The following is a 22,506-nucleotide window of genomic DNA, read 5'->3' on the forward strand; positions in this document are numbered from 1 at the left end:
TCTATGACAGTGAATCACAATTGTAACTGAAATCTTAACTTATCTATGACAGTGAATCCCAATTGTAACTGAAGTCTTAACTTATCTATGACAGTAAATAACAGTTGTAACTCAGAAGTCTAAACTTATCTATGACAGTTAATCACAATTGTAACTGAAGTCTAAACTTATCTATGACAGTGAATCACAATTGTAACTGAAGTATAAACTTATCTATGACAGTGAATCATAATTGTTCCGGAAGTCTTAACTTATCTATGACAGTAAATCACAATTGTAACTGAAGTCTTAACTTATCTATGACAGTAAGTCACAATTGTAATTGAAGTCTAAACTTATCTATGACAGTAAATCACAGTTGTAACTGAAGTCTTAACTTATCTATGACAGTAAATAACAGTTGTAACTCAGAAGTCTTAACTTATCTATGACAGTTAATCACAATTGTAACTGAAATCTTAACTTATCTATGACAGTGAATCACAATTGTAACTGAAGTATAAACTTATCTATGACAGTGAATCACAATTGTAACTGAAGTCTTAACTTATCTATGACAGTAAGTCACAATTGTAACTGAGTCTTAACTTATCTATGACAGTGAATCCCAATTGTAACTGAAGTCTTAACTTATCTATGACAGTTAATCACAATTGTAACTGAAGTCTTAACTTATCTATGACAGTAAGTCACAATTGTAATTGAAGTCTAAACTTATCTATGATAGTAAATCACAGTTGTAACTGAAGTCTAAACTTATCTATGACAGTAAATCACAGTTGTAACTCAGAAGTCTAAACTTATCTATGACAGTTAATCACAATTGTAACTGAAGTCTAAACTTATCTATGACAGTGAATCACAATTGTAACTGAAGTATAAACTTATCTATGACAGTGAATCACAATTGTAACTTAAGTCTTAACTTATCTATGACAGTAAGTCACAATTGTAACTGAAGTCTAAACTTATCTATGACAGTAAATCACAGTTGTAACTGAAGTCTAAACTTATCTATGACAGTGAATCACAGTTGTAACTGATGTACATGTCTAAACTTATCAATGACAGTTAATCCCAATTGTAACTGATGTCTAAACTTATCTATGACAGTGAATCCCAATTGTAACTGAAGTCTTAACTTATCTATGACAGTTAATCACAATTGTAACTGAAGTCTTAACTTATCTATGACAGTAAGTCACAATTGTAATTGAAGTCTAAACTTATCTATGACAGTAAATCACAGTTGTAACTGAAGTCTAAACTTATCACAATTGTAACTGAAGTCTAACTTATCTATGACAGTGAATCACAATTGTAACTGAAGTATAAACTTATCTATGACAGTGAATCACAATTGTAACTGAAGTCTAAACTTATCTATGACAGTAAGTCACAATTGTAACTGAAGTCTAAACTTATCTATGACAGTAAGTCACAATTGTAACTGAAGTCTAAACTTATCTATGACAGTTGATCACAATTATAACTGAAGTCTACACTTATCTATGACAGTGAATCATTATTCTTACCAAAGCATTAGCTTATTTATGACAGATTTTTTACTATAAAGTCAAAGCATAAGTATATTTAAAGCAGTGAAAACGTCACTACTCTAACCTAGTTTTAAATTACCATTCAAGGAAATATAAATCCTTTCTAACTTAAGTCTTAATTACTGTAAGTTTCAACATACCTATAGATATGAATCCAACATACATATAAATATGAAACAAAAATGAAACACAATTCTTACTTAAGTTTTAACATACCAACAGAAATGAATCACAATAATAACTTAAATTTTAACATACCTATGCAGTAAATGAGCTTCTAAATCAGATCTGGGTAAAACTTCTTCACAGTAATCTACATTAGGACACACTACTAATAACTTATCTAACAATCTGAAAATAGAAACATCAAAAGTAGGTCACAGATGTCAATTTATCTGAAACAAATATTGAATTAAAAGAACATGAAGAAAGAGCAGTTTTATTATAAATACAGACAATTTTTTATGCTCTTTGTTAGGTTTTGTTTTTGTATCTTTCACACATTTCCCATTTCTAGTCTCAGATTTAATACTATAGGTCTCAGCCAGTTTGTTACATAATTAATATCTAAAAATAAATATTATCTAGAAAAGAATAATAAAACTAAGTCACAGTAATTCCAGAACTTGGGTTCAATTTCATCACTGAAACTAAATAAATTGCTAGAACAAAATTTTATATGTCACTAGGAAAATTGGACAAACACTAACTACTGACATGGTCAAGAGATCTCAATTATATGCATTGTATAACCAGATGCTCCACAGGGCGCAGCTTTATACGACCGCAGCATTCGAACCCTGAACATTGGGGGAAGTATGAACACAACATTCAAGCTTGATACAGCTCTGAATTTGGATTGTGATTAAATCAATAAGTTGACACAACACAGGTTTCTGACACATAATGAATGTGGTCTAAGAACTTAAACTTAAAAACTTATTAAATTTTAAATTGGACATTACCTCTTATGGTCCAATATCCAAAATGTAAATACATGGTTAGATTCAGCATATCAAAGAACCTCAAGAATTCAATTTTTGATGAAATCAAATATTAGTTCAATTTTGGACCCTTTAGACCTCAATGTGGACCAATCTGATAACCGGGCCCAAACATCAAAAATCTAAATACATGGTTAGATTAAGCATAATTATTATCAAAGAACCTCATATATAAAAAAAAATTTGAAATCAAACAAAGTTTAATTTTGGACCACGATTTGGACCAACTTGAAAACTGGGCCCATAATAAAAATTATAAGTACATGTTTAGATAAACTCCAATACTCCCAAAATCAATCCCAACCTTCCTTTAGTGGTCATAAACCTGGTGTCAAAATTTCATAGATTTCTATTTACTTAAACTAAAGTTATAGTGCCAAAACCAAGAAAATGCTTATTTGGGCCCTTTTTGTCCCCTAATTCCCAAACTGTTGGGACCAAAACTTCCAAAATCAATCCCAACCTTCCTTTTATGGTCATAAACCTTGTGTTTAAATTTCATAGATTTCTATTCACTTATACTAAAGTTATAGTGCGAAAACTAAAAGTCTTTGGACGCAGACGACGCCAACGTCATACCAATATACGACCATTTTTTTTTATTTTTGCAGTCGTATAACAATTATATTCCTTATACTGACTTGTTAGAAAAAGACAATTATTATTACAGACTTTCCATATTTAATAATGAGACATTAAAGAGACCTGTTGTGACTGCAAACGGGACACCAATCAACCAGAGATCAAAGGATGAAGGATGGAAACAACTATAGGACACTATATATATGGCCTTCAACAATGAGAAAAACCCACACTGTACAGCAAACTGTAAATAAAAACATACACTGAAAACAAAAAATTCAAACAAGAAAACTTTCATGACATTCAACAACAACTAGGTAGCAATGAATAACAGGATTCTGACTGTGTAAACAGTAACTACAGACTCAAGTCCTATATATATAGATTGAGGGCTCTGAGTCCCAAAATTTACGTACAGATCTTAAATCATGAACTTTGTAATAGCTGAAGTTAATTATATTTTGTCACAAAGTCCTTAAATCAGTTCACAGATATATATACAAGGAAACGAAGCTATTCTAAGTTAAGTAATAGTCTGGTATTTACTGTAGTAGAAAATTTATGTAAACAAGTTCACTTAGAAGACAAAAACATTGATATTAATCTCTTACAGTCAATTTATCTCCGAGTCAAATTTCTGGATTTTATCACTTCCTTTTAACCATCAATAGAACCTTTATTCCAGCCGATTACAGACGAATATACAATATTAGGATTTCCATTTATAAGACGACTGAATCACCTTTATAATTCTGCATGGACAAATAACTTGATCCAATACTTGTTTATTTCATGTTATGGAATGGGTGTCATTTTCTGCTTGGGATCATATAGACTTCACATGACGCCTTCTTGGACATTTAGTTTTCTAACATCTATACAGAAGGGACTTAAAAGATATGCATATTCTTCAGAACAAATGCCTGCTAGACTTAATCATCATTTGGTAAATGTAATCATCCTAAATAGGTTCCAACATTTAAAGATCTGATGGCAATCACATGATCTTTAATGTGAATTTTTGTCATTGTCTGCATGATCAAAACAGTTAGATGTCAAGGGGACAATCAACAGTTGAAGTAAAACAAACAATAAAATGGCGTTAAAGAAAACAACAAAAAGTCACAAACAAAAAATTCTAGAAATGACTACTGAAAAAACAGAAAAAACTGCAAAATTTGGTGATCTCAGTTACTCAGAAAGGGTAAGATGATTGTGCTCGGACCCTAGTTAGCAAACATGGTCATAGTTGTTCATGGCAAGTCACATACAAGTGTTTTCATTCATAATTTTCTTGCTACATTGCTGCTACTGACTTAGGCCAACTAAAATTAATTAGTAGATTTTCATCCAAATTTTTGAAAAAAATGGGGCGGGTGGGAGGATTTTATTTTTTAAATTCTATTTCATATGAAACCTTCTTGTCACGTGTTATTCATATGCAATTGTAATAATAAGCTTGTATCATGTAAATACATGTACATGCATAAGGTATAGTGTATAAGACAATAACAATCAAAACCAAGGAGTAAACAAAAACTCATAAAACCAAAAGACATTTAAATCAACAGTTACAAATAATAAATAAGAAACAACACGAACTCCACTAAAAACTGGAAATGAAATCAGATGCTCCGGAATGGTCAGCATTTCCTGCAAAGTATACGGCACCGGTCGTCGTGTTATTTCTTTGTTCAGTTCAGTAATGATGGAAGGTTATTACGACTTATGAATAATATCAGATATCATGATGGCGACAATAAAATTTCTCGAGTGATGACCTTAATTTGATTGATTCATAGCCCTGTCAGACCTGTCTTAGCAACTTTTGAGAAAGCAGCATTCCTCGTTCAACAAAACCAACGTATCAATTGAGACACATATACTCCATTATGCTGGTGCTGCTTTTTCAAATTCGTAAATACATATCTCTGATTGGCAACCACTGTTCTACATGTAATTGCCGCTTTAGAAACCCATTTTATAGTAAAAAGCAGAAACGTGGAGAAATGCTCTCTTCAGTTGGATGACTTGCACCAAATTTATTTTGCGTTCTGAGCAATTTGTTGTTGTTCTAATAAAATGATACAAATGTATTGGTATGCAACACAAGTATGAATGTATGAAGTACAGAATAAAACTAAAACTCAAACAGTGTTGAAATAATAGGGTTGGCAGGCGCGTAGCTACGTTTACGTCAAAACACCCGGGCGTACACTTGAATTTTGTCAAAAAAATATTTTAATCTAAAGAAAATAAAAATAACTTGTTAGAAGCACATCAGCTTTATAATTCTTTCTTCGTTGGCTTGTAATTGTGGATAAAATTGACGAAATTTAATTTCAGTCAAATGGTATCATATCATTTATTTGTTCATTTTCTGTCAAGTCTAAAGCTACTTTGAGTTTTATACTCCCTTCCCTTCTGTTTTAAGCAATCCTTTATCTCCTTAGAATCGTTTTGTGGTTTACAGTTTTGTTGAGCCTGTGACATACATTTGTATTTATGACACCAAAGCGCGACATAGCGATCATTTATGGCTTCTTATAAATTATCAATGCATCAATCTTCTTAAATTGTCATGAAACTTGGGCCAAAACTAGTAGTACTCCAGATCAAGAAAAAATATCTAAAGGAAATGTTGGATTTTTTTAAAATCCTGTAATGGACTGATAAATGGATTCACTTTTTGCAGGAGGAATCATTGACAAAAAAAACAGGATTTCACAGAACCCTTTACGATATCTAATATTGGACCAACATCTCTGAAACTTTAATGTTCATTTACGAAATTTGGAAATAGAAAGGTTATTTTGTTGGTTAATTGCTTTACCCTCACAGCTCTTTTAAAACATATTTAAAAGCTACTGGTTTTGAAATTATCTCTGAATCCAATGACTATTATATTTCAAATTAACAAAATGAATAATTTAACATAACAAATAAACCATTTAGATTGTAAAGTATGTTGCTACTGATGAGTTTTTAATGATAGGAACGGTATTCATTCTCGATAACTCATTAGCTTCCAGGGGCCTCGCTCCCTAGATCTAATCCACTACCAGAAATTGTTTGACATGGATCAGTTTGGGGACCTCAGACCCCTCGCCAAGGTTCGAGCGTACACGTTAAAATGAACTAGCTACGCCACTGGTTGGTCCTTAATATGCAAATATAATTACAATGTGGAACATAAAGTTGTTAGACGACTCTATCGCGGGTATTGGGACAGAGGATGTGTGCTGTTTGTCTACAAAAAACGAAAGGCATGGATAGATCTAAATCTAAGGGCTTGCTATAAATTATTAAATTAGAAATGCGTATGTTTGTCGACTTTCTGAACTCAATATATACGGTCACCAAGCTAACAAGTTCAATGATCATGCTTGTGTCAATTTCTTTGTTCCAGTCACGATTTTTGTATCAATGTGTTCCTCGATTCTAACGCTTTTGGGTTTCATTCACAGTCCAAATTTCTTGACACAAAGTCATTGTATAAATAAGAAAAATCCAAGGTGTTTTACTCACAAACATTTTTGACATACAGCGATTTGCGTTCTTGAACACAGCGTATTACCCGTAACCCGAATATTTCACGACCTTCTCGTAATCAATCTCTATTCTCGGTAAATTATGTTGTCATCATAGATCAGTAGAATATATCGACTGAATCATTTAGTAAGAAACACGAAAACCGAAATTTAAAACAGAAAGTTTTAAATGAAACGAAATTATCGACGGTTATCGGTAACGGAAATGAACGAAATCCGGAAATCGTATATTTTTCAAAAATAAAAAAAATCGGGGCGGGAAGATTTCAGAGGGGCGGGCGGGGATGAAAATCTATCAATTAATTTTAATTGGCCTTATAAGGAAGCTATTGAACAGTAAAATCTAAGTTCTCTCTTCAAAAGTTTTACTGAAACCATCATGATTTTGTTGACCATTGTTGAATATTTTTGTTTAAGAATACTATGCATATGTTCCAATAGTTTTGCTTACAATTCCTTCCTCTTTTTCTCATTAACCAAATCACAAAACACAAGTGGAATGTTTTAAATTGGAATCAAAATACATACAGCATCAAGTAAGGTTGGGGATAACCAAAAACATTTTTTGTTTACTTTTGAGCCAACATACCAACGATAAACCGAATAAACATTCTGTTACCAAAAAAGATTTCAATGTGTCTTGAAATAACCTAAAACAAATTTTCTCTGATAAGCAACGACAGTCTAATTGAGATAAAAATAAGTTGATAATTGTCAATATCAGAATTGTGTTTTGATAAACCAAGATCGTACATGACGATATTAGCTGGTTTATTTTCGTAACAGATCCAAACTTCATTCCATCAAAATAACAATTTGTATCAAGATTAAATTTGTAGTGGTTTATTTTTGTGGACATCTTAGTAGTTAAAGACTTAATCAGCCCAACTTAATCAAACATTAAACGATGCAATATTTACATGAAATTGATTGGTAATTTGTACACCTTGTGGCTATTGCACTTGACATTAAGGATTCTACATTAATTGGTAACAAATACACATTGACAGTGATGAAATAATTCTTTATCTGATGTTTAATACCCTGTAGAAACCCAAGCTGTACAAACACGGGCATTTGTCACTGAATTTCTTCTTTTTTTTTCTACAGACACAAAGAATGAATGACTTTTCTTTAAATTCTTTTTTATAAAGAATAAAGAGTTAAGTCTTTGTAATGATTTCTATTATAACTAATATTTCAAAGGGGCATAACTGGTTAAAAATATTGAATCAGAACTTATTTTCAAAAATGTCAAACACTAGTACTGTCACATATATCTGATATAAACCTATGATATAATATATAAGTTTCATAAAATTCTGGCAAGAATTGTTCATTATATATGAGAGCACTTCAACGAATGCAAATCTCAATATGATTCATTTTTTCAAGGGGCATAACTCTTTTAAAAATAATTGACCGGAACTGATTTTCGAACTTTTCTGACATTGCTGATTTACGCCTATGATATAAGTTTCATAAAAATCTAATATAATAAGGAACCAGTGTAAGGTTAGTCTATAAAATTTAGAGCTGGAGGCTTGCAAAAGCTGTAAGTATTTGCTAAGTATTTTAGGCAAATAATATACTCATTCTCTAATTGAAAATAATTCAAAAACTATACTACAAATAAAACTAATAGAAAAACAAGCTTTTCTTAATCAAAACATAACATTTTTTCTCATTTCATGGCCTTGGGCATTAATGTTAAATCTGTGGTTTTGTTGTTGTTCTGTTTGATACATCGATTCCCTATTTCCATGCTCTATTCTATTGTTCTATTGGTCACTGCTGAGACCAAAATTAATGTGTAAATGGAAGTTTTACCCCTTGACCGTCCATATCTGATTTTAGTATCATCCTTATACAGATGTTTCAATTATGACATTGCCTGCTGAGACTAATAAAGTTTATTTATACACCTCATCTTCTAAACAATTCCAGTTTTATACTTGATGAACTGAACACAGACTATGTTAGGAATATTACCTTACTTTACAAATAATGTCATAAATATATTAGTTATCATTAAATGACAACAAAATATAAAATATCTTGCAACAGATGTTCTAATGATAAATTTTGTACCTGGAGATATCATGAGTCTAAATATGAATTAAACAAATTTCAGATGAATTTTTCAAAACATCTATAAATGTGTTACATATTTGTTTTTCTTTCATTTTTTTATATAAATGAGGCCGTTAGTTTTCTCGTTTGAATTGTTTTACATTGTCTTATCAGGGCCTTTTAATGGCTGACTGTGCAGTATGGGCTTTGCTCATTGTTGAAGGCTGTACGGTGACCTATAGTTGTTAATGTCTGTGTCATTTTGGTCTCTTGTGGACGTACAGCTGTCTCATATGTATATAAAAAAAAATATTGATAAATGAAAGTAGTCATTTCTGAATAAAATTTCCATCATAAGGAATGCCTATACCAAAAACATTTGACAGCCAAAAATGTATTATTTATCTACAGGCTAGAGATGGTGTAATCATAATCAGTTGTAATTGATTACATTTTTTAAGTAATCAACAGTCACTACTACTACCTTAACACATAGAAGTGCTCAATGATCCATAATTAGGTGCCTAAAAGAATAATCAAATCCATCAAAGTCAACTTAGTACGGGAACTATAGTGATTTTATTCAGTTAAATATTTTCTTAAATGCAATGTCAATCAAATGATAATGTTGACCACTATTTTTCCTTGGATACCAATTTTCCTGGATTTTGTGGATATAGGCCTAGTTGAAACACGAATTTAAACGTTTAACAAATAACATATTTTCCATAGGCTTGTGTGCAGTCTTTTGCTAAACCATGAAATGAAATACCAATGTTTTTAAATGAGTTTACCCTCTTTAAATGAAGAATTTATTATTATTATTATTATAATGAAAGTAATAGTTTTCCACAATCAACAAAAAATTGGTACCCACGAAAATAACTTAATCCACACATGCAGTACATGAATTCTTATGTAATTGTAGGTGGTACATGTATTCATGTCAAAGAATTAAATCAGGAAGCTTATATTCCTGGTAGTCAGTTATTCTTGTCACTTCATCAAATTTTCAGACAGGTATTTCGACATTAATTTATATATTTTTCTAAATATCCTTTATAAACCCTTTAGTAATAATTAGAACATACTCCCCCCCAAAATAATAATTTACAAGTTAAATGGTGAATATGTAAAAGCTAATAGTATTTACCTGTAAGGTGAAAGTACCAAACTATGGTCAATAGATGTCCGACATTCCATGTCAAATAGCATTTTAAAATGTCACAAACTTGGACACACACAAAAAATCCCTATTTCCTGAAATGTTTGTCCATTTTTTTCAAATCCATAGTTATTTTTTATTCAATAATCAATTCAATTATTGCGCAGTAAAATTTAAAACAAGTAGCATGTAAAATATGAATACAATAAGTTGATATTTTCTTTATCACTTAAAAATCATCAGTTGATACCGTTATGAATTTTCCATCCTGAAATGTTGAACTGCAACATCACAGCAACTATAAAATAATTGTTCTCTTAAGTTGCTTGAACGTCTTATAAATACAGCTCTTCAACATATTCTAACGAGGATCTCACATTGGTGAAGTTCAGCTGCTCTTCAAATAAGTGATATTCACTAATTAAGAAACGATGCAAAAAATATCCATATTTCGGGAACAAATAGTATAATTTTGCATTGATTTATTAATATTTCAAGGCAATATTAAAACTGACAGAGTTTAGATCGTATTTCCATACTTTGATGTCCATTTCTGTAATTTAACACATATAACCTCCAGGCGTTATCAAGTATTGAAACTAAATGTTCCGAACTTTGTTATTTTAATTTGTATTTAACTCCATCAAACAAAAAGTCAACACCAAAGGTGGTACACCACTGATTCTCTTTTTTTCACCTTATGCATCAAAAATATTCTCTGACATATGAAGACAAATTTAATTTCTTGGTTTTACTGGTATAACCTGTCACATCTAAAGACAGAATTGACAAATTAACACTAGTTTTAATACCATATTTACATGCTTATAGGGTTTTCATGAGAGCAACTCCTGGTTTTATGAATGAATAAATTCTTTTATTTTATAATTCTTTTATTATTTACAATCCATTGAGTCTTAAAAATATTATTTTCTACTCTTCACAAATTTTTAATTAAACACAGCTTCTGTTATTCTTTTTTATTATTAGAGTATTTTGCAAATATTTTTTTCTGGTATTTCTCAGCTCTGAATTCAGAATCAGGATTTTTCTTCTCCAAGATTCACCAGAAAGATGATATTAATTGTGCCCAAGACTTCAGTACTTTGATCATCTTCTTATTGTCTTTAAATAAGCAAGCAGCATGCAAGAAATCGGAGAAACTGTAATGAAAGTCTGTTGCACAAAAAAGCAACTACCAATATTCCAGAATAGTTGTTAATTTTCCAGATAATTTCCAACTGAAATTCTCTACCGATTATCTAATTAACATGGCTTTTCGACCTAAAATTCCAATAGTGTACAAAACTCATTAATAGAGTTAATTTAAGCAATTAACTTTGAAATTCTGAAAATGAGCATCTTTCATTTTACTTTGATCTTAATGACGATTCCTGGATATTTCCTGCTCGAAGTCCACTAAAACATCTGCCTGTGGTGCTACAGCCTTCTCTTATCAAGGCTACAATTATACAAATACAGAAGTTCTCCAACCTCCAGCTATCTATAATGATTAAGGCAATTTTCCCAATTTGATTTGGTTAAAGGTGGCGTTGTCACAAAACACTAAATGTCCAATCTCTGGAATTCTGACATGATAAAAGGGAAAGCTTGTCCATCAATAAATCCAATCTTCTACTGGTCAAGGTTAAAAATAATGAAATACATGAAAAAATAAGCAGCTCCACCAAAGCTGACTAATATTGAATTCTATTAGCTTGTCAGTATTAACTAATAATATAATCAGTAACCAAAGATTTTGATTGAGATTTATTGTAAAGTTTTACATAGAAAATATCTTATGCAACTCAACTTTGGTTGTGCAATAAACGTATAAGAAGTAAGTGTTTAAGAGCATCACATAAAAATTAATAGTATTAACACTTCTAACTTCCTAAATTTATTTGGCATTAATGTGAGAAATGGATAACACAAACATGCTTTTAGATGCCTGTAAAATGGACAATGTTTTTTTATGCTTTTAGTAATGCATAAATGACCTTATTTATACACAAATCTTCTAAACCTTATTCTAATGACAACAACAACTTGTTTTGAAATGTTTTCATTGAATTTGACATTTTAACATGTTCAATATGACCTTGACATTACTTGTCATTTACTGTGTTTGGTAATTTAAATTTTGCCTGAAGCATATTGAAAGCATATATACTAGAGGTATAGGGGGAGGGTTGAGATCTCATAAACATGTTTGACCCCGCCGCTTTTTTGCGCCTGTCCCAAGTCACGAGCCTCTGGCCTTTGTTAGTCTTGTATTTTTTTAATTTTAGTTTCTTGTGTACAATTCGGAAATTAGTGTGGCGTTCATTATCACTGAACTAGTATATATTTGTTTAGGGGCCAGCTGAAGGAAGCCTCCGGGTGCGGGAATGTCTCGCTACATTGAAGACCTGTTAGTGACCTTCTGCTGTTGTTTTTTCTATGGTCGGGTTGTTGTCTCTTTGACACATTCCCCATTTCCATTCTCAATTTTATATATCATAAATTTATATCAAATTCCTTTCAAAATATTTTGACCTCAACTTTTGGAATCCCAAAATGATCATTGAATTATGAAGCCATAAATGAAAAGCCTATTAACACACTGAATTCTGAAGCAGAATGAAAAGCCTCAGACACCCTAAAATCATAGTAACGAACACTTCTTATCAACATGTATTAGTCTGGAAGATTGCTTAGACATCTGAAGCCTTTGTAATGAGCTGCTTAATGGCCATGGGACAGTTCCTACAAGACATTAAAAGGGACGCCTGGGAAGTCAGAACAATCTTGAACTACTGAGACAGGTCTGTGGATCTTCCACATTAATTAAAATTAAAACCTGTCCATTTTAACATCAAATGCATGGAACCACAGACTAAAATCAATGTCAAATACTGTGCAGACATCCCAGTTGTATATTTTACTCATTATTCCTTTACAAAGACTTTTTTAATGAAATTGAACTGAACTGAAATAGAATTAGATAGCTCCAGGAATTGTACATCTTTATTTCCAGAGTTAATAACCAGTCTTATTTCTCAATGTCAAACCAAAAAAACTTAATTATCTTTAATTCAAAAAGATTTAAAGAAATTAAATGAATTACAATACCTAGATATATTTAATCAAGATGTCATTGTTCTATTTTTAACATGCCAAAGTTGTTTTAAAAGGAGCTAACAAAATTAAACTGCAAAGATGAAATAATACGGAAAGTTTTCGAAATTTCTTTTAAGTTAATCTAATAAATATATATTAATTAAACCATGAGCAGTATATTAATGTGACAGCAAACTAAGTTTTCTGTATTTTGGAAGTAGCCCTTGTTGAACCTAAGAAGGTGCAGCTTTAAGTACGATTAATGAAAGTAATGTTTGGAACGTAAGGCTATAATGTTTGACCTGCCATGTTCTGTGTCTATTTTACAATCTATCAAGTATCACATTTGGCCTGAACAGTAAAAGTTAAATAGTCAATATCAAACTTGATCGATTAGTAACAAAATGATAAAAATTGAAAAAGCATTAATTAAGCTGAACAGTTCATAAGCCAATTTGTAATGAAACAGGTTGCAACACAAAGTGCCATTTTCCAATCTATCAAGGAATATGCAAAAGTGGAAATTCTTAATGTTGAACTTGACCTCCATTTTGTGATCAGATGATATATTTAAAAATTTGAAAATCATTGGTAGAACGATCCTCGATCCTCATAGAACAGTTCATAAGTTATTGAATGAAACATAAAATACCATTTCCCAATCTGTCAAGAACTATAACTCCGGCCCTGAACAGTAATTATAGTGAAAATCTTCAATATTAACCTTGACCTTCCTTTTAGTAACACAGTGGGTCACCATTTTTTTAATTTGAAAAGTATGGGTTGAACAGCTAATATGTAATTGCACACAAACTGTTGCCAGCTGACTGCAAAACCATTTTAATAACCAGTTTGTTTTTTTCCTTCTGAAAACCTTGTTTAACTGATGCCGGGTGACCCCAATTGAACTTCCTAAATCTAAAGTATAACCAAGTTTCATCAATAAAGCTGCCTATAATGTGTCCTTTAGACATGTACATCATTTATACTATAAAGGGAATATGACAGTATCATTCAAAATAAAACCAATGCCCACACCATGATGAGATAGATTGGGAACCAGGACTATCATAAAAACCAATAAAGGCCAAAATACAAATATTCTTAGATAATTATCTATGTCACTTGCAAACTGGATACACAATGGACATGCCCTGTTCAGCTAGTGAGTGGAAGACACACCAACAAACTCAATAAAAATTTATTTAATTGTAAATTCCTATAAAATGCACTAAAATTAATGTCCAGGTAAAAAAAATCCTCAACACTTACAAAACTGATTTCATATATGAAAAAATAACATTTCAATGATTTTTTAAAAATTATATGTAAAACAGTATCAAAGTCCAACGTCATCAATTTCACAGATTTGTAATAGTTCAGTCTTTGAAATTTGATCACACGCTCACATCAAAAGCTGATGAAAACGAGAGTTAAAAACATGATTCTTACATTAACAACAATACTCCCACATTAAATCAAAACTTTGCTGATGAGCCGTTTTCTCTTTGAATTTTAAATTGATCATTTTAAAATCATTACAATATTTTACCTGGGTATTATGTTGGTCTGCCGGGACTGTTTAGTAACCTAATTAAGTAGAAAATTTAATGCTCATATTTTAGCTTACAGGAAATTAACATCATTAATATAGAAATTTCTGGGAAATGGGATTTATATTATGAATAAGCTATAATCAATTTTTTTTCAGGAATGGTTGGTTATTAAAAATGGTTCTACAATGTTTGATTTAAAGTATTATAGTCTGCTCGAAAGAATAAAACCAACAAGAATACGGTTAAGTGTTAGACCTATTTGCTTATATTTTTATGACATTATGCAAGCACAATTATAATAGGTCAGATTTACATTCACACGAATTATAAGGGACCTATTTTGCTGTTGAGTTGATGAGCATATGCAAATCCCTCTCCTAAGAAATTTAATTGCCCTTCAAGAAACTCTAACAAAGTGGCCTGTTACTGCATCTTGCTTTCAGTTGCAGAATTATTGCTGAACCTAACATAATGATTAATAAAGTGCCTTTAAAGAAGCATTATCAAAATGGACATTGAATAACTTCAGACAATTAATTTGCAAAAAAAAGTACTTTACTTACAGGTATTAACAATCAAAATAAAATATGAATATGTCTGAAGACAAGTATGCCTCTGCTCAAGCTTTGCTATTTTCAAAGTTAAAAAGGGGTAAATGAATCACTTCCTAAATTCGAACTCTGTCTGTGCTTTGTGGTTATTAGCATTAGGTATGTAAATTGCATTAAATTTTGATGAGACAAATTGAAGAAAGTACGTGGAAACTGAATAATTTGCCATTTTCCATATATATAAAACAAGTATAACTCTAGAATGATAAGTTACTAACTGCCCATATTTTAACTCTATCTACTAGTTTTGATTGTTATCATTGTGTATGAGTTTCATAACATTTTATTGAGGAGAATTAAGTAAGAGTGACGGAAAAAAACTGGGACTGACAGCAGAATGATGGCCAAGGGTAACACTTAATGCTCTTGTTGCCTACTTTGGGGGATAAAAAATAATGAAAGTTATTATAAATAGAATAATTCTGAATTTAACAGGTCAATTAATTATATGGATACTATTAAACCTTGGCATGTTTATTTTAAAACAATGATTAATTAAATATTTATCTGAAATGCCTTTAGCATAAACTAATCTATAATAATGTACAATATTTAGTATGCAACTTACTATTGTCTGAAAACTTTTTCATTGATTTGAATATATCTTCATGCTATGAAACAATTACAATTTACATTTAAGATAGCATATTGCTAATATAGTTATCAAAACCGTATTTTACTGCATTTATGTCTTTGATATGTTCACAATTTTCATTTAAGATAGCTTCAGAAAATTGCTATATAGCTATCAAAGTTATCAAAGTGGCATTTTACAGCAAAAATGTCTTTGATAAAACGAATGTGTATGAATAAACATGGAAATTTTATTTCACTGTTATTAGTTTTATTGAATTTACTTAATAATGGCAGCTATCTCTTGGCTTTTTCAAAAGATTTATTTATTTTTCAACTTTGAGAGTGGTTAATTGTTCAATTACATTTATAGAAGATGAAATAAAAGAAAATTGGCTCATACAAAGATGGGAAGCATTCTGCTGTTTATGCTTTTAGAACTTTTATAGATATTTATGTTTAAGGATTGTAAAATTTTAAGTATATAAAGTTCCTTATATAAAATTCAAAACATTAATGAAATATTCTTAATCTCCCAATTCGTAAAACTCAACAGGAAATGTTTTACTAAGCAAACAATGCTGGAAGAATTTGTTTGCATTTTTTTTTGTTGTATCTGAAAGTTAATAGCAGTATTTGTATGATAATTAAGTCAGGTTTTAATAATAAGGAAATGTACAACTTATTTAACACTATTTATATTAGGTCTTATTCTTACCTTACATAATGGCTTAATATTATTCAAGTTCATTTATTATCAAGTCAAATTCAAACTTTCTCTTACCTACCTGTTAAAAAAATCTCAAATTCAAATTATGGATAAAAAAAAAAGAAATAAAAATTGAACTGACTCCTAGTAGTTTACAGTACATTGCTTCAAATTCAACGGAATCATAATTAAAGAAAGGATACAGTCATGTTATTAGAGAATCATCCTGTGACATCAGCTAGAAAATATAGATGATAACACAATAACACCTAGCACATATCCAATCAAAAATAAGTCAATATCATATCATCCCATAGATACATCTGCATTGGAAATTATGTCCAGTCACAAAACAGTCATTCAATGTCATATTTAAATATTTTTTACACATAATAATTCAAAAACTTCCTTTTTTTGTAACTTAAACAAGTAGAACTTTCATTTTCTATTTCGAGCTCATAGTTTAATCTTAACATCCATAAAACAGTCAACAAATTTTTAATTGTGATCGAAGATTGAACCAGAACAAAAAATCACTATTTGGAGTACTACAAGGTATATTTTCAGTAGGAAAAGTCAATCAATTATGTTGTACAAGTTTACAATCAATCTTTGTATCGATCTTAGATTAATCAACACAAGGTGTATCAGTTACAGATGTCCATTACCTATAAAAAACCAAATTAGGCAAAGTCTTGAAGGATACTAACATTTGAGGAACCTATAATTAATCTTACTGACCACCACTGATCTTGACCTGACCATCACATTAATTAAGCTTGACAGAAGGGAAAAATAGCCTACTTAAGTATTTATCTGAATAATAGAAGGCTTTGTATTTTGCAAAGCACTTTTAATTGCGTTGGAATGGATATGCATAATGTGGTAAACAGTGAGACAGTAATCCAACAACATAAAAAGTAAAACTTTAAAAGAGGTCAACATTCAGTTCAGGTGAATGCTTTTTAAAACCAAATCAAATAGTGTTCTTGGATCATTTCATTACTTTTTAAAGACAATATTACATAAGCATTAATACGTTACTGAATGCTTACTTCTCTACTGCCATTGTCATAAACATGTTAAACATCATTGCCACATTACAATAGACAGAGGCAGAATATTCAGACAACAAATTCATTTACATGCAAAGCCTGCAGAATCAGACAGACAAAGTTCTATAAGAGTTTTTCATATAAATATTCACAGTCCCCAATAAAATCACAGGTGTGTAAGGCAAGCTGTGGTGATTGGCATTGATTTATTGGAATCTTTAGTTAATCTGAATAGTTTTATTGTTTATAATTGTCTGAGTAGGGGGATATTGGTGTAACCATCAATCTTTATTAGACTCCTTTGAGATTTTTTTTTATTGTTGCTTTCCAGCAGATTATTAGATCTGTTCTACTGCTTGAGGTATAATAATTATTGCCTTATCTGTATTACAAATCCATATATAAGCTATTGGGAGTTAAAGAATTTGTATGACTTAATGGTCTTTAACCATATGTGCTTCCTGTTCAGAAAATCTAATTCTACAAGAAACCTTAAAGGGGCACTAGCTATGAGATATATAAAAAATCTAAAATATGATTTTTTTTGTTCAATCATTAATGAAAGTGAAAAAGTGAAATAATAATTTGCTTTCAGCAGTTAAAATGGTTCAAGTTTGTCAAATTCAGCTAATAAACATTGATAATAAATTATTCACTTGCAGGTGAATAATTCGACCTCATAAAATCCTTATTCATGTGAACTTCAATTTGACCCCATAGGAAAAGATAGAATAAGCATGCATTGTCTGATGGTTATTTAAAGGAAAAGAATGTCAACATTGAAATTGAAACAAAGGTAAATAATTTGATTGACTTATTCGATCCAACAAAAATCATTCTTAGAAAGGTAAAAACGACGATAAACATAAATTTTTAATCCATAATTGAACAGACCTATGATAATAGTTGCTTAATCTTTTTATATTTATGTTTATGTTTACATCGCTTATATGGTCATAGAAGGTCAACTCGATAGTTAATTAGATGGCATCTTGGCTAAAATTCACATGAAACGAAGCTACATCTTATTGAGACCATGTCTTGTAAATTGTTTATTTTATACTTTTGATAGTTTGGAAAAATGTTTTACATTGTATAATAAATAAAATATGAGAATTTGAGTCAAATCGTGATTCCTAGGTGTTGTCTGTTTTAATTAGACAAGTGGTTTTTGGGTGTACAAATATAGGCAGATCCAAGGGAAAAACATGTTGATTATAAAGGGAATCACTGGAGCATGACTGTATCAGGAATCCTCTTATAGCAGTCAGTGGACCCCTGTTATAAAAAGTTCTAGATCTGCCACTGACAAATGTAATCTAGGTGTTTTTACTAAAAATAAACAACTAGAAATTTATGAAATCTAAACCTACACAGACAAAAAGCTGTTGAAATTCATGATGCAGTGTATGACCAATGATCACCAAAAGAAAGTAGGGCTTATAAATATTTGATCTTGGTCACAAATGGCAAGTTTAGTATTTCACTTTTTGACTTCTGATATTACTTTGAAGTCATTATTAAACATAAATATTAACATGTTTCCAATCAAAATGTAGCCAATTAAACAATAATCTGTACATGTTTGCACTAGGCATGGACTATTTAACATTTCAAAACTTTTACAGATATAAAACTCTTCAAATCTGAACAAACTAATTTGCAAATGAAATGCAACCCTAAATAGAATCAATTTTCGTCATCTATTTACTGTAGATCAAAGGATCAGGTCAATCAATTACCAGTATAGAAGAGAAATGAATCCAATTTCAACTTTCATATTTATCAAGTAATACGAATACAGATAAAAAATCAAGAATTAATTTAACAAAACTGATTTTATTCTCTTTTTTCTTTGAATGTCATAAAACGTTATGACAGCTCTTCAATAGAAAGTGCTTGGGAAATAGCATTTCTTTCATTTTGTTATCAATCATAGAATTTCTGTGGTATGAAAAAAAAACCTTTGTAATAGTTTTTAGTCTCACATCAAATTATTTAAAAAATTATCTCAATTATAGATCGAAAAAAAAAAAACTTTTGATGCAATAGGAATGTAAAGAATTTCACACTCAGTACACTGTCAAGGAAAATTTCCCATATCATAAAAAGAAGGCATAAAATTGAGAATGGAAATGGGGAATGTGTCAAAAAGAGACAACAATTGACCAAAAAGCAGACAACAGCTGAAGGCCACCAAAAGGTCTTCAATGCAGCAAGAAATTCCCACACCCAGAGGCGTTCTTCAGCTCCTAAAGTAATGAACATAGAGAAGTTTTTGCTCGGACACTCACACACACTCCATTACCTAGTATATTATAAGAGCATAAACCTGAAGCACAGGGATATGTATTAAGAGGTCAGAAAATCTTACGTCAATTAGCTATAGGTCTATTTCTAAGAGACCTTTGTGTACTTCCTTTACTACTGATTGAAACCTTTCAAGTGTTGACAGATTTTTTTAGGTCTAGTCATGTTTGGTACACCTTTCCATAACACCAGGTCTGTTACAACAATTTAACTGTGGTCACTGGACATGTCATGTCTTAAGCTGGACAAAACAACATAGGAATGATTGACTTTGTATGCAATTCATTCTTGCTACAATTTATGTCTATATATAGCTAAAACTTTTCATAAAACTGAAGACCAATTCACTTGATGATTCAGTTCAAAATCAGTCTTGGTGTTAAATTTTTTAATTCAATTCTGACAATTCTTTTCCAAATATATCTATGGTTTTTTTTTACCAGATGCTCCGCAGGGCGCAGCTTTATACGACCGCAGAGGTCAAAACCTGAACAGTTGGGGCAAGTATCAACACAACATTCAAGCTGGATACAGCTCTGAATTTGGATTGTGATTAAACAATTGACACAGCATAGGTTTCTAACACAGAATAAATGTGGTCTAATGAGCTTAAAAAAAAAAGCAATACACTATGCTGTTGAATATTAATACCTTCAAAAATAAATATTTGAAGAAAAATTCTTTTTAATTTCTGAAATCTGAAATGAGAAAAATTTCACTTCTAAAAATAAATTACAGCTACACAGCTCAAGACAATCATTATTTATCAATACATAATTTTCAAGCAGTGTAAGGGAGGTAATCAAGTAATCAAACATATATGTAACAGTGTTCTTTAAATTTTAATTGGAAAATAATACCTCCTCTTCACTGCTTTTAAATTGTCTTAATTGTCCTTTAACCAGAAAACCCCTTGTTTTCCCCTTTTTTTGCCCCTAATTGCTAATGATTTGAGCAATAACCCAATTAACCACCCCTTTGCAGTATGGAAACTTGTGGTCTAATTTCAGAGAGATTTATACACTTTAAACACAAGTTATTGCAGTGTTCTCCCCAGGCCGTTTTAGCGTCGCGGTACCGCGACGCTATATTTTTCCACCGTGATGCTATAATAATTCCCGCGACGCTATAATTATTCCCGCGACGCTATAATTATTTTGAAGATGCTATTTTACTTGTCTTCAATTTTGAACTTTCATCTATTATCGATTATGATCATAAAAATTATATCACCTTTAATTGTAATCCCTTTAAGTCGGACACTAAAGGCATTTAAAAGATTAAATAGCTAGGTGTTAATTGCCCTCAGGGTGATAACTGTTTGGATGCGAATATCCCAAGCTGACACTTGTGACATGACTAATACCACGTCACGTGTCTCCAATCACCAATTTCGACATGGAAAAATGCAATCACAAAACAATTCGAAATCTACGTTTTGTATTACGAAATTTTAAAGATTGAAACGATTATTTTTTTTAAAAGGTCGTTTATTTGTGCAACTCTCCAAAAATTGCTTTCTTTCTCTTCCGTTTTCGAGAGCGAGAATTTTGGTTTAGAGCTAAAATAAGTTTAATAAATCTTTAAAAAGTTATCATAATTGGCTTAAGTTTATGTTTAATCAATTTAATGCATTAAAAGCGTCTTATTCAGTCACAATCTCTTGTCAAACAATGTTTATTCTCAGACTCATTTTCGTAAATTTTTCTACGGCCGCCATTGCACATTTTTGTGCAAACTACGGATAGGAACCGGACCAGATATGACAAAAATCCGCATATTCACGATAATGACAACAGATGAACAGTAGACAGAAAAAATATACCAAGAGAGAAAACTACGTATTAACAGACTATTTGTTAGATAACTTTGTTAAAAATACATATCATTTTGATGTAAAGATAAACAACTGGGACTAATTCATTGAGTGCCATGAAACAATGAATTTCATAAACATGATAAAAAAAAGTTTTAAAATTGATTTTTTTTTTGCTACTTTATCTTTACTTAATATAATATAAAAAATAGTTAATTTTGTGTACTAGATATTTAGTTTTGTATATATATACAGGTTGCACTATAATGAACCATTCATTCATTTGACTTATTGTTGGGTTACCTGAAACCACATATTTATTTTTATTTGGCACAAAAGGAAAAAAATAATTCTGTAACTATAAATGAATAAAGAAAACATAAACTGAAACAACTGTTTTTGTGGTTATAGTTTAATTGTATTCTCAGTTATGAATTGAACAATATAAACTAAAACATATAAAGGAAATAGAGCATCAACGCGACGCGACAAATGACATTAAAAAAAATACAGTTATTTTTTTTTACGCAAAATGTGATGCTATCCAAAATTTCTGGGGAGAACACTGGTTATTGACTGAAAACTACAAAAATGCTTATTTGGGCCCCTTTTTTAGCACCTCACTTATTAAAACCCCCTTGAAGCAAGAACCTCAAAACTCAATTCCAGCCTTTCCTTTCTAGTAAGAAACCTTTTAGTATAATTTCAGAGAGATCCATACACTTAAACACAAGTTATTATCTGTAAACTAGAAATATGCTTCTTTTTGGTCCTTTTTTGGTCCCTTATTTCTTAATGTTCAGGGTTATTAACCCCAAACTGAATCAAAGCCTTAAAAGT

At 30.7% G+C, this 22,506-nt stretch overlaps 1 protein-coding gene across 3 annotated transcripts in view; it reads right to left on the reverse strand.

Annotated features, from left to right (window-relative positions):
* Window positions 1-22,506, reverse strand: part of LOC139481475 (ligand of Numb protein X 2-like) — a 64,336-nt gene that overhangs the window by 30,413 nt on the left and 11,417 nt on the right. For 2 of the 3 annotated variants that reach the window (XM_071264838.1, XM_071264839.1), the window contains one exon: window positions 1,818-1,910. In XM_071264838.1, the coding sequence (XP_071120939.1) occupies window positions 1,818-1,910 (93 nt within the window). Of the gene's footprint in view, window positions 1-1,817; window positions 1,911-9,922; window positions 11,567-16,688; window positions 16,978-22,506 lie in introns of those variants that run through there. The other variant, XM_071264840.1, reaches the window with a different exon arrangement.

This window comes from Mytilus edulis, chromosome 7 (assembly GCF_963676685.1).
Source record: "Mytilus edulis chromosome 7, xbMytEdul2.2, whole genome shotgun sequence".
Lineage (NCBI taxonomy): Eukaryota > Metazoa > Mollusca > Bivalvia > Mytilida > Mytilidae > Mytilus > Mytilus edulis.